General features: G+C 59.9%; 1 protein-coding gene across 1 annotated transcript; it reads left to right on the top strand.

Annotated features, from left to right (window-relative positions):
- The first annotated feature begins 490 nt into the window (after positions 1-490).
- CPNE7 (copine 7) lies at positions 491-9,031 on the top strand. The gene is made up of 5 exons (XM_031658623.1): positions 491-683; positions 2,161-2,343; positions 3,490-3,708; positions 6,973-7,317; positions 8,315-9,031. Exons 1-5 carry the CDS (start codon positions 510-512, stop codon positions 8,450-8,452), a joined length of 1,059 nt encoding a protein of 352 aa, XP_031514483.1. The 5' UTR covers positions 491-509; the 3' UTR covers positions 8,453-9,031.
- Positions 9,032-10,762: the final 1,731 nt, after the last annotated feature.

The following is a 10,762-nucleotide window of genomic DNA, read 5'->3' as shown; positions in this document are numbered from 1 at the left end:
GGAGATGGGATCCGAGAGATCCGGGAAGGGTGTGGGGCTCTGGTGCCAAGCTGGGGTCCCCCCCTCGCCTCCCAGGGTCTGCCTGGGTCCGAACCCGGGCTCAGGCCCCGCGCAGCTCGGAGCCTCCAGCCTGGAGCGGGTCCCTGGGCCGGGGATGCGCACAGCCGGGGAGGGCGCGCCCGACCTGACCCCAAAGCTATCAGTGGGTGGGGGGGTCCCCGGGGAATTAGAAGCTGTCTCCTCCCGGGGATCTCCAAGGGGCACCCCTGCCTCTGCCCCCTGCCCCGCTTTCCCGCCGCGCCCCTCCCCGGCCCCGCCCCCCGGCCGCGCCCCACCCCCTGCAGTCCCCGCGCGGCGGCCGCCCGAGCCACGTGCGCCCGCGCCCGGCAGGCGTTCAGGGAAGCGCGGCCACGCCTGGGCCGGCCACCATTTCCCGGGCGCCGCGGCGGCGCCGACTCGCGGGCAGCGGCCCCTCCGTGCGCCCAGCCTGGCCCCCGAACGCCGGGAGCATGAGCGCGGGCTCGGAGCGCGGGGCGGCGGCGGCCCCCGGGGGGTTGCCCGCGCCCTGCGCCTCGAAGGTGGAACTGCGGCTCAGCTGCCGGCACCTGCTGGACCGCGACCCGCTCACCAAGTCCGACCCCAGCGTGGCGTTGCTGCAGCAGGCGCAGGGCCAGTGGGTGCAGGTAGGGCCGGGGCGCGGGAGGCCGAGCTGGGGATGCGGAGACCGGAGCGGGCGCGCTGAGGCCAGTGGGCGCAAGGCGGGGGCCCCCCGGAGCTGGGGCTCAGATCGGGGTCAGGGTTGGGGGTTGCTAGGTCTGGGGGGGTGTCCAGAGCGGAGGGGAGGGGTTGGGCTGGAGGAGGCGGCGGCGAGCGGGGTTCGGAGGAGAGAGGGGGGTGCCCCGCAGCGAGGGGTGCGGCCCAGGGTTTGGGGAGGGGGCCCGGGGCCAGAGTGAAGCGTCCAGGCGTGAGGCGCGGGCAGGGGGCTGGACCAAGAGGCGCAGAGGAGATTGAGGGGTGAGGGGCGCCGGCCGACGAGGCGGGGAGGCTGGGCTGGGGTCGGGTCCTCACCACGGGGCGGGAGCAGGCCCGAGGGAGCGCGCGCTGCGGGGCGGACCTCCGGGGCTCCGGGGCTCCCGCTCCAACGTGGGTCTCAGGCGACCCCGGTGTGTCCGCGGTTGGGGTCGGAAGGGGCACGGGACCGGCGCCACATGGGCGCTTCCTCGGTCACCATCTCGCGTGAAACGCGTGGCTTCACCTCGAAAGGGTGAGAAACGCGGGGCGCGAAGCCGCGGCGGGTGGAGGAGCTGGAGCTCGAACCCCAGTCCACGCGGCGCGCCAGCGCTTTTCCCCGGCGCAGGGGTCTCTCCGGACTCCAGAGCGCGGGCCCGGGCGGGGTGGGCAGGGGGACCCCAGCGGCTGCTCGGGCGGTGGAGGGGACGCGTCGCGAGGGCCTGGGTCGCTGTCACCCGGTGGCGTCTCCGGTCATCGGCCTTGAGGGCGAAGGGCCTGCCCCGCCCCCACCGCCTGTCCCCGCGGCTCCGGCTCCGGCTCCCCCAGGAGGCCCCGTGCCCGCCCCTCAGAGCCTGAGCTGTACGGGTGGCCCATGCTTGCCCTTGGTTTGAGGTGCAGGATTTTTCGGGATTCTGAGATGAGTAGCCCACGGGCCCAGCTGGGTCTTGTCGTTAGGGAGCATTTTGACCAGGGAACTGCGCCGGATGGGAGAGGCTGGTGAGCCCATGGTACCCCAGCCAGGAGGGAGGGCTCCCCTGTACCCTACGCCCCCTCCCCACTCAGCTGGTGCTGGGCAGCGTCCTGCACTTCAGGGTTGCCCAGCCCAGGGTGTGAATCTGATCTCGCCCCCGACTCAGCATGTCCTTCTCATCCTCTCTGAGCCTCAGTTTCCCCATCTGTGATCTGAGGGTGGAGCAGACAGTGGTGGGTGTGAGCTGAGAAGCTGCAGCCCACAGCTGGCCAGGGGTGACCCCCAGGGTGGCCCTCGGGAGTACAGTTCCATGGACAGAGAGCAGGCAGGAGGAGGTCTTCCCAGGGTGTGAGTCCTCCTGGGGTGTGTGGGTGTGGGTAAGCGGCAGAGGGGAGACAGGGCTGGAGCCTGGGGTGGAAGCCCCTCAAGTGGGGTCAGCTCACAGGGTGCACCTGCAGGTGGGCAGAACTGAGGTGGTCCGGAGCAGCCTGCATCCCGTGTTCTCCAAAGTCTTCACCGTGGACTACTATTTCGAGGAGGTGCAGAGGCTGCGCTTTGAGGTATACGACACGCATGGGCCCAGCGGCTTCAGCTGTCAGGAGGACGACTTCCTAGGGGGCATGGAATGCACCCTGGGGCAGGTGGGTGCCCCGTCCCCTCGGAGGGAGGAAGGTGGTTGGTGTGGGGGCCACAGCCGATTCAAGGCTGATGTACCAGCACCGCAGGGACCCTGCTGGGGTGGCCAGCCTGGCTCTGCCCCTCCACAGCTTCTCCTGAACAGTCCTTATTAGATTAAAATATACATGTAATTTTGGACTGGGCAATGCATTTGTATGTTTCAAAGCCTGAAGGTATAAAAGGCTGTGGAGTGCCTCCCTCCTGCCCCGTCCAGCTGCTGTCAGGTCCCTGGACACTGTCCAGAGAGAGATTCTCACAGGAGCAAACAAGCCTATCACTTACCCTCTTTTTTCTTCCTTTTCTTTTTTTTTGTTTTGAGATGGAGTCTAGCTCTGTTGCCCAGGCTGGAGTGCAATGGCACGATCTCGGCTCACTGCAAGCTCCACCTCCTGGGTTCATGCAATTCTCCTGTCTCAGCCTCCCGAGTAGCTGGAATTACAGGCGCCCGCCACCATGCCTGGCTAATTTTTGTATTTTTAGTAGAGATGGGGTTTCACCATGTGGGTCAGGCTGGTCTTGAAATCCTGACCTCGTGATCCGCCCGCCTTGTCCTCCCAAAGTGCTGGGATTACAGGCGTGAGCCACGGCGCCCGGCCTACTTTTCCTCTTTTTTTAAAAAAAACACAAATTATGTTCCCTGTTCTTGCATCTTGTGTTTTCACTTCCATGACATGCAGCAGTCGCTCCATAATAGCACCTCAAAGTCTCCTGGTGGCTGGCCGTGGTGGTTCACACCTGTGATCCCAGCACTGTGGGAGACCGAGGCAGGCAGATCACCTGAGGTCAGGAGTTTGAGATCAGCCTGGCCAACATGCTGAAACCTCATCTCTACAAAAAGTACAATAATTAGCCGGGTGTGGTGGCACACACCTGTAATCCCAGCTACTCTGGAGGCTGAGGCAGGAGAATCAGTTGAACCCGGGAGGCAGAGGTTGCAGTGAGTGGAGATCTCACCACTGCACTCCAGCCTGAGTGACAGATTGAGACTCTGTCTCAAAAAAAAAAAAAAAGAAAAGAAAAGAAAAGAAAAAAAAAAGCCTCCTTGTGAGCAGCAGGTCCTATGGTGGCCACTGCCCTTAGTGACGCCCTCTGGGTTACGGTCTCCACAGCCAGCCCAAAAGTGGCTTCTGCAAGTCATGACCAGAGTATCTGCTGATGTGCAGGGCATTGCCAGATACCGCGCTAAACACGTCCCGTGCTGCACGTTGAATCCTCACACCTTGCCGAGACTGGTGTGGCTCACGCCTGTAATCCCAGCACTTTGGGAGGCTGAGGCGGGGGGATCACGAGGTCAGGAGTTCAAGACCAACCTGGCCGACATGGCGAAACCCCATCTTTACTAAAAACACAAAAGAAATTAGCCGGGTGTGGTGGTGCATGCCTGTAGCCCCAGCTACTTGGGAGGTTGAGGCAGGATAATCGCTTGAACCCGGGAGGCAGAGGTTGCAGGGAGCAAGATCGCACCACTACACAACAGCCCAGGCAACAGTGTGAGACTTTGTCTGAAAAAAAAAAAAATTTTTATGACAAAATGCATAAATCTTAAGGGTTGAGACTGACAAGTTTAGGTGACTGTACACACCTGACCATCACTCGCATGGTTATTTTGTTATTTTATTACATGGTTGTTTCACAGACATATTTCGGATATATTGAAGAGTTTCGGCTTTGTTGCTATAGCCATTTTATACGGTGCTATTGAAGATGATACGGGACAGCATGGAATACTTGTGGTAGAAGATTTCCGATATTATTGGTATTGGAGGATTCTTGGCTGCTGTAGCCATCTTTATTACGACAATGGGGCCATTCTACCGCCACGGTACAATTCCCGCTGCAAACATTCTACCCATGTTCCACCCACGTTCACCCAGGAACACCCATCACACGAACACCCATCATTAATGGAACATCCCGCCACCCGGTCGCTGAATTTTGAACATCCCATCACATTTAACACCCATCACACGGAACATCCCATCACACGAACACCCATCACACGGAACACCCATCACACCCATCACACGGAACACCCGGCCACATCGAACACCCATCACTAATGGAAATATCCCGGCCACATCGAACATCCCATCACATTGAATATCCATCACACGGAACATCCCATCACACGGAACATCCATCACCCATCACACGGAACACCCATCACACGGAACACCCATCACCACGGAACACCCATCACACGGAACATCCGGTCTCGATCTCCTGACCTCATGATCCGCCCATCTCGGCCTCCCAAAGTGTTGGGATTACAGGCTTGAACCACCGCGCCCGGCCTCTTTTTTTCTTCTTTTTTTTTGAGACGGAGTCTCGCTCTGTCACCCAGGCTGGAGTGCAATGGTGCGATCTCAGTTCACTGCACCTCCGCCTCACCGATTCTCCTGCCTCAGCCTCTCGAGTAGCTGGATTACAGCTGCCCGCCATCTTGCCCAGCTAATTTTTGTATTTTTAGTAGAGACGGGGTTTCGCCGTGTTGCCCAGACTGGTCTCAAACTCCTGACCCCCGAGTGATCCACCGGCCTCAGCCTCCCAAAGTGCTGGGATTACAGGCGTGAACCACCGCACCCGGCCTGAAATAATTTTAAACTCACCAAAAAGTTACAAGAGCGCGGAAGTCCTGCAGCCCGTGAGGCCACCAACTGCTCACATGTTGCACTTCTGCTCCGTGTCTGTGTAGTTGTTGTATGTTTTCTTTTTCAATTTTTCAATTTTTTTATTTTTTTATTTTTGACGGAGTCTCGCTGTGTCGCCCAGGTGGAGTGCGGCTCACTGCAAGCTCCGCCTCCCAGGTTCACACCATTCTCCTGCCTCGTCCTCCCGAGCCTGGCTAATTTTGTTTTTGTATTGTTAGTAGAGACAGGGTTTCACCATGTTAGCCAGGATGGTCTCGATCTCCTGACCTTGTGATCCGCCCGCCTCGGCCTCCCAAAGTGCTGGGATTACAGGCGTGAACCACCGCGCCCGGCCTACCTCTTAATATTTCAATGTATATTTCCTAAGATCAAAGATACTCTTTTATATAACCATAGCACAAATACAGATTTCAGGAAATGGAATTTAGATACAATACTTTTATCTAATACGTAGACTATATTCCAATTTCATTAATTGGCACAATCGTAACTTTCAAAGCAGTATTATTCCTGGCACGGGACCCAGCCTGGAGTCGGGATTGTGTTCAGTCGTCATGTTCCTGTGTTGTCTGGAAGCGAGTCTCAGACGGTTTCATCTGTAAATATCAGTGTCAGCCGCTAATAAAGATAAGGCCTCTTTTTAAGCTGCCACGACACCTGACCGCGCCTAAACCGCCACCCCTGGCGTTGCACGTCCCTGTGCTGTTTATGTTTCCGTGACATGGTTTTCTGTGGTTAGAACTGGGTTGAAACCAGGACCCAAACGTGATCGGCTGAGCTCTCGGTCCCTCTCCTGGACACGAGGCCCCGGGCCTCGCAGGGCCCCTCAGTGGGTTTTGGGGCCTGGTGCTCACACAGTTGGCAGCGGGGGTGGGGGCGTCATCTGGGGTTGGGAGGGGGTGGCGGGCTTTCTGAGGATGGGCTGTTTATCTGAAGGCTGAGAGCCAGGCTGGGCACAGCCATGGGTGCTTGTGGGCCTGGACTGGAGACCGCCTTGCAACCAGGTAATTCTTCCCACAGGTGTGGGGCTCAGAGGGGAGATGGGGAGGGCACAAAAGGAGAGCCTCTCGGAGAAAGTGACTCTGAGCAGGGTCCTGGGGCCCCTGTTCGTTTCCAGGACACATCTGCCCTCAGTGGGACGGGCTCAGTCAGGGCCAGCCCTGGGGAGGCTGCTGTGGGCTCCCACTCTCCTGGGGACAGGGCCGTTCCAGTCCCCCGGGGCAGCTGCTCAGGCCAGCCCTCCTTCTCTTTGTTTCCCACTGTCCACAGTTTGGGCAAGATTATTGAGTGGGTTTTTTTTTTTTTAAACAATGGAAATGGATTTTATTTGAGTTTCATTCTTTTTTTTTTTTTTTTGAGACAGTCTCACTCTGTCACCAGGCTGGGGTACGGTGGCGCAGTCTCGGTTCACTGCAACCCCCGCCTCCCAGGTTCGAGCAATTCTCCTGCCTCAGCCTCCCAAGTAGCTGGGATTACAGGCGCTCACCACCACGCCTGGTTAATTTTTGTATTTTTAGTAGAGATGGGGTTTCGCCATGTTGGCCAGGCTGGTCTCAAACTCCTGACCTCAGGTGATCCGCCCACCTCAGCCTCCCAAAGTGCTGGGATTACAGGCGTGAGCCGCCGCGCCCGGCCTCTACTCTGTCTCGTGCGGCACAGTGGACACCCTGGAGAGACTGGAGCAGGGTGTACAGGCTCCAGGTCTGGCTCCTGGGATTGCAGTTTTCTCCTCTGGCCTCAGACCTCCAAGCCGGGCACTGTGACCTCATCAGTAAAATGTGGACTTCGTAGACCCGCTCCAGAGCCGTCCCTGAGACTCACGGAGATTTCCTGAGCTGGGGCACAGAAGGCCCAGAACAGAGTGCCCACCACGGAGGGGCTTCTGACCCACTGTTGTTCGTGATGTTTGTGACGCAGGCACCGCTCCGAAAGCGGTTCTAGGAAACTGACGCCTGGAGGCGCTCTGGGCTGTCTGGGGGCCCGTGGGCTGCGGGGCGCGCGTGGGTCACGGCAGGGGTGGTGCTGCTGACGCCCTCCCTGTGCCCCCAGCAATACTACATCCTGCTGATCCTGACGGACGGCGTGGTGACCGACATGGCCGACACGCGGGAGGCCATTGTGCGCGCCTCACGCCTGCCCATGTCCATCATCATCGTGGGCGTGGGCAACGCCGACTTCACCGACATGCAGGTCCTGGACGGCGATGACGGCGTCCTGCGCTCCCCGCGGGGTGAGCCCGCGCTCCGGGACATCGTCCAGTTTGTGCCCTTCCGGGAGCTGAAAAACGTGAGTGTCCTGGAGGGGCTCAGTCAAGGCCGACTTGGGGGTCCCTGTTCATGCCACTGTCCAAGACCCCCCCAGGCCGGGCTCATGCCAGAGGACGTGGCAGGTCCCGTCTTCGGTCTGGGGGGTCCCGGGCTGTTCTCCCCGAAATCGACAGCAGTATCTGAAGCCGGGACTTTGAGCACCTGAACCACCCCCCGGCCCCCATTATGAAACGTCAGATCTACACACAAGCAGAGAACAGCACAAGGGGCTCCTGGGGTCCGCCATGCAGTTTCCCCATCGCTGCCAACCTCTGCGACCCAGTGAGACGCACAGAGCACACGTGAGGTTCTCCCCGGCGAGACACGCACAGCACACGCGCAAGGTTGTGCCTGGTGAGACGTGTATGTCACACGAGGTTCTACCCGGCAAGACACACACAGCACACACGCGAGGTTCTCCCTGGTGAGACACGCACACACGCGAGGTTCTGCCCGGTGAGACACACACAGTGCACACGCGAGGTTCTCCCTGGTGAGACACAGCACACACGCGAGGTTCTGCCCGGTGAGACACGTATGTCACACACGTGGTGCCCTACAGCAAGACATGCACACAACACAGATGTGAAGTTCTACACAGCAAGACATCAGACTTGTGTGAAGACAGACACACATGACATTCTACGCAGTGAAACATGCATGTTACGGACACGTGAAGCTCTGCGGTGAGTCACGTCGCACAGACACGCTTGGGCTTTGCTGGGGAAGTGTGGAAAGGGCCTGGGCCGGAGGTGGCCTCGCCTGCCACGTCAGCACTTTTTGTGTCCGTGCTTGGGGGGCTGGAATGACCCACGTGCAGCCTCGTGTGGCCAGCATCCTCAGCAAGGCTTGCCTGGCCCCAGGTGAGCCTCTGGTGGGGGTGTCACCACCTGGTTCTGGAGGATGTAACCCAGGTGCGGAGACGGACGATCTCCATCTCGAAGGTCCCAGATGTAACTGAGCTGTCCTGCCTCCAGGCATCCCCTGCAGCGCTGGCCAAGTGCGTGCTGGCCGAGGTCCCGAAGCAGGTGGTGGAGTACTACAGCCACAGAGGCCTGGCCCCAAGAGGCCTGGACGTCCCTGCCGGAGAGGCCAGCCCAGGCTGCACCCCGTGAAGACGTGGAGGGCATGGGGAGGGGCAGTGAGCAGTGGGTCCGTGGAGCCTCGGTCTCCAGCACCTTTGGGGTCTCTTAAGCTCCCTCTGACCTCCCAGAAGCCTCCAGTCCCCGCCAGGCCCCACTCCCAGTCCTCCTGGGATCCTGCTGGCTTGGGCCCGGGTCTGGGGCCCCCGAGGCCGAAGGGTGATAAAATACAGGCCTCCATGCCTGGCCCTGCCTGAGCCAGGTGGCTGGAGGGAGATCGTGAAGGACTTGGAGGGGCCTGGGAGCTCATCCAGGGGAGACCCTGCCCCGACGAGAAGGGGCACGGACTGGGGGCTCTGCTTTGCATCTAATCTTTGTGGGGGAGGGCCAGCAAGGCAGCACCCCAGCCCCCGAGAAAGCCCAGGGTGCCCAGACACCCTGTCCCCACAGTTAGCCTCCTTCTGTCCCTGCTCGTGCCCCCACCCCCACCCACCTTGTGTTTTTTGCCGTCCAGCCTCTGCACCCAGGTCCGTGGGGTCTGTGGGGTCTGGCTGGCCTGTGGGTTCTGCCGGGGGGGCGTCAGGAGTAATAAAGTGTCACCCTACCCTTGTAGTTCTCTTGTGCCTTCAGTCCCTCCCCCAACCCCCCAGAGGGCTGGGCCCGGCCCCCGGAGTGCCCACGTCTGAGGCAGGGGCTCTCCCAGACCCAGCCCACCAGGACTGAATGGGTCCAGGGAGGGAGGAGGGACGCACAGGCTGCCAGGGGCAGGGAGCGGGGACCACACCATGGCTGCCTCCACCCCTGAAGGAGTTCCGCTCGGCTTCCTGGGACTCCCCAGGCCTGAAACCCACTCGGTGAGGACTGTGGACATGATGCAGGGGTGCCAGGAGCCTCCCACATGGCCTGCGCCGCAGGGACCTGGGCTGGGGGCACTGAGTGAGGCCTCTGTGAGATGCTTATGGAGGCAGGACATCTCCCACCTGCTGAAACCTCCTCGCCCTGAATTTGAGATTTCCCCTGAATTATCTTGTCAGAGAAAAACAAATTGTCCCAATCCTGAATCCAGGCCCACCCATCCCCCTATGTATCCATCCACCCACCCATCCGTCCATCCCTCCATCCATCTGTCCACCCATCCGTCCATCCCTCCGTCCATCCCTCCATCCCTCCGTCCATCCTCTCTGGGGCCTATTTTTAGCTCTTGGTTCAGCATGGATATCACCATGGTAACCTGGCCAGTCTGAATTTCGGAAGGATCAATGTTGGTCTCTTTGGGGATGGAGAGGCCCAGAGGTCACCCCTCCATCCACATCTGAAGGCTTCGGGCCCTGAGCGGGTCGGGGGGTCTCAGGGGCTGGGCAGAGGGTGAGTGTTGGTGCCCTGTGCCACCTGCGTGTGGTTTTTGTGCCAGAAAGTGTCAGACAGTTTCTGGGCTGACTCAAAGCCGAGGGGTGTTGGTCAGTTGAGATCCTAGCAGGAAGCAGGTGGTGCCGAGGAGTTACCTCAGAACAGGGTTGGGGCAGCCCCAGTGGGGCCCCAGGGAGCTGCCCTTGGACAGGGATGGGCAGGTCACTTGGTGAGCTGGCGCCCTGAAGGGAGCGTCCTGTCCCGGAGCCGTTGCCTTACAGGGATGTGGGCACGCCCAGCCCGCCTCCCACCCTCTCTTCTCCTGCCGTCCTCCCACAGCGGAAGGCAGCAGCCCTGGGGTCAGGCCAGTGGGCAGGCTGGGCCGCCCTGGTCTCCGTGCTGCTGTGTGTCTGGGGTGTGTGTGAGACTATCGAGGGGCAGCAGGGACAGGATGGCATCTGCCAGCTCTGTTGCCCAAGCTGAAGTGCAGTGGTGTGATCTTGGCTCACTGCAACCTCCGCCTCCCGGTTTCAAGCAATTCTCCTGTCTCTGCCTCCCGAGTAGCTGGAATTACAGGCACACACCACCATGCCCAGCTAATTTTTGCATTTTTAGTAGAGACGGGGTTTCACAATGTTGGCCAGGCTGGTGTCGCACTCCTGACCTCAGGTGATCCACCTGCCTCGGCCTCCCAAAGTGTTGGGATTACAGGCATGAGCCACCCGCGCGCAGCATTCTTTTTTTTTTTTTTTTTTTTTTTTTGAGACAGAGTCTTGCTCTGTCACCCTGGCTGGAGTGCAGTGGCACGATCTCAGCTCACTGCAACCTCCGCCTCCCGGGTTCAAGTGATTCTCCTGCCTCAGCCTCCCAAGCAGTTGGGATTATAGGCGCCCACCACACCTGGCTAACCTTTGTATTTTTAGTAGAGACAGGGTTTCACTGTATTGGCCAGGCGGGTCCTGACCTCAAGCAATCCACTCTCCTCGGCCTGCCAAA

The sequence above is a fragment of the Papio anubis genome, chromosome 18, assembly GCF_008728515.1.
Source record: "Papio anubis isolate 15944 chromosome 18, Panubis1.0, whole genome shotgun sequence".
NCBI classification, from domain to species: domain Eukaryota; kingdom Metazoa; phylum Chordata; class Mammalia; order Primates; family Cercopithecidae; genus Papio; species Papio anubis.
Note: the sequence above shows the minus strand (reverse complement) of the source record. Positions and strands in the feature narration are given on the sequence as shown.

What these genes read in the sequence shown, in the direction of transcription:
- CPNE7 (XM_031658623.1), top strand. Translation starts at nt 510, where the DNA reads ATGAGCGCGGGCTCGGAGCGCGGGGCGGCGGCGGCCCCCGGGGGGTTG. An exon ending in CGCAGGGCCAGTGGGTGCAG is followed by an intron (nt 684 to 2,160) that starts GTAGGGCCGGGG and finishes GTGCACCTGCAG; the next exon opens with GTGGGCAGAACTGAGGTGGT. An exon ending in TGGAATGCACCCTGGGGCAG is followed by an intron (nt 2,344 to 3,489) that starts GTGGGTGCCCCG and finishes CGGTCTCCACAG; the next exon opens with CCAGCCCAAAAGTGGCTTCT.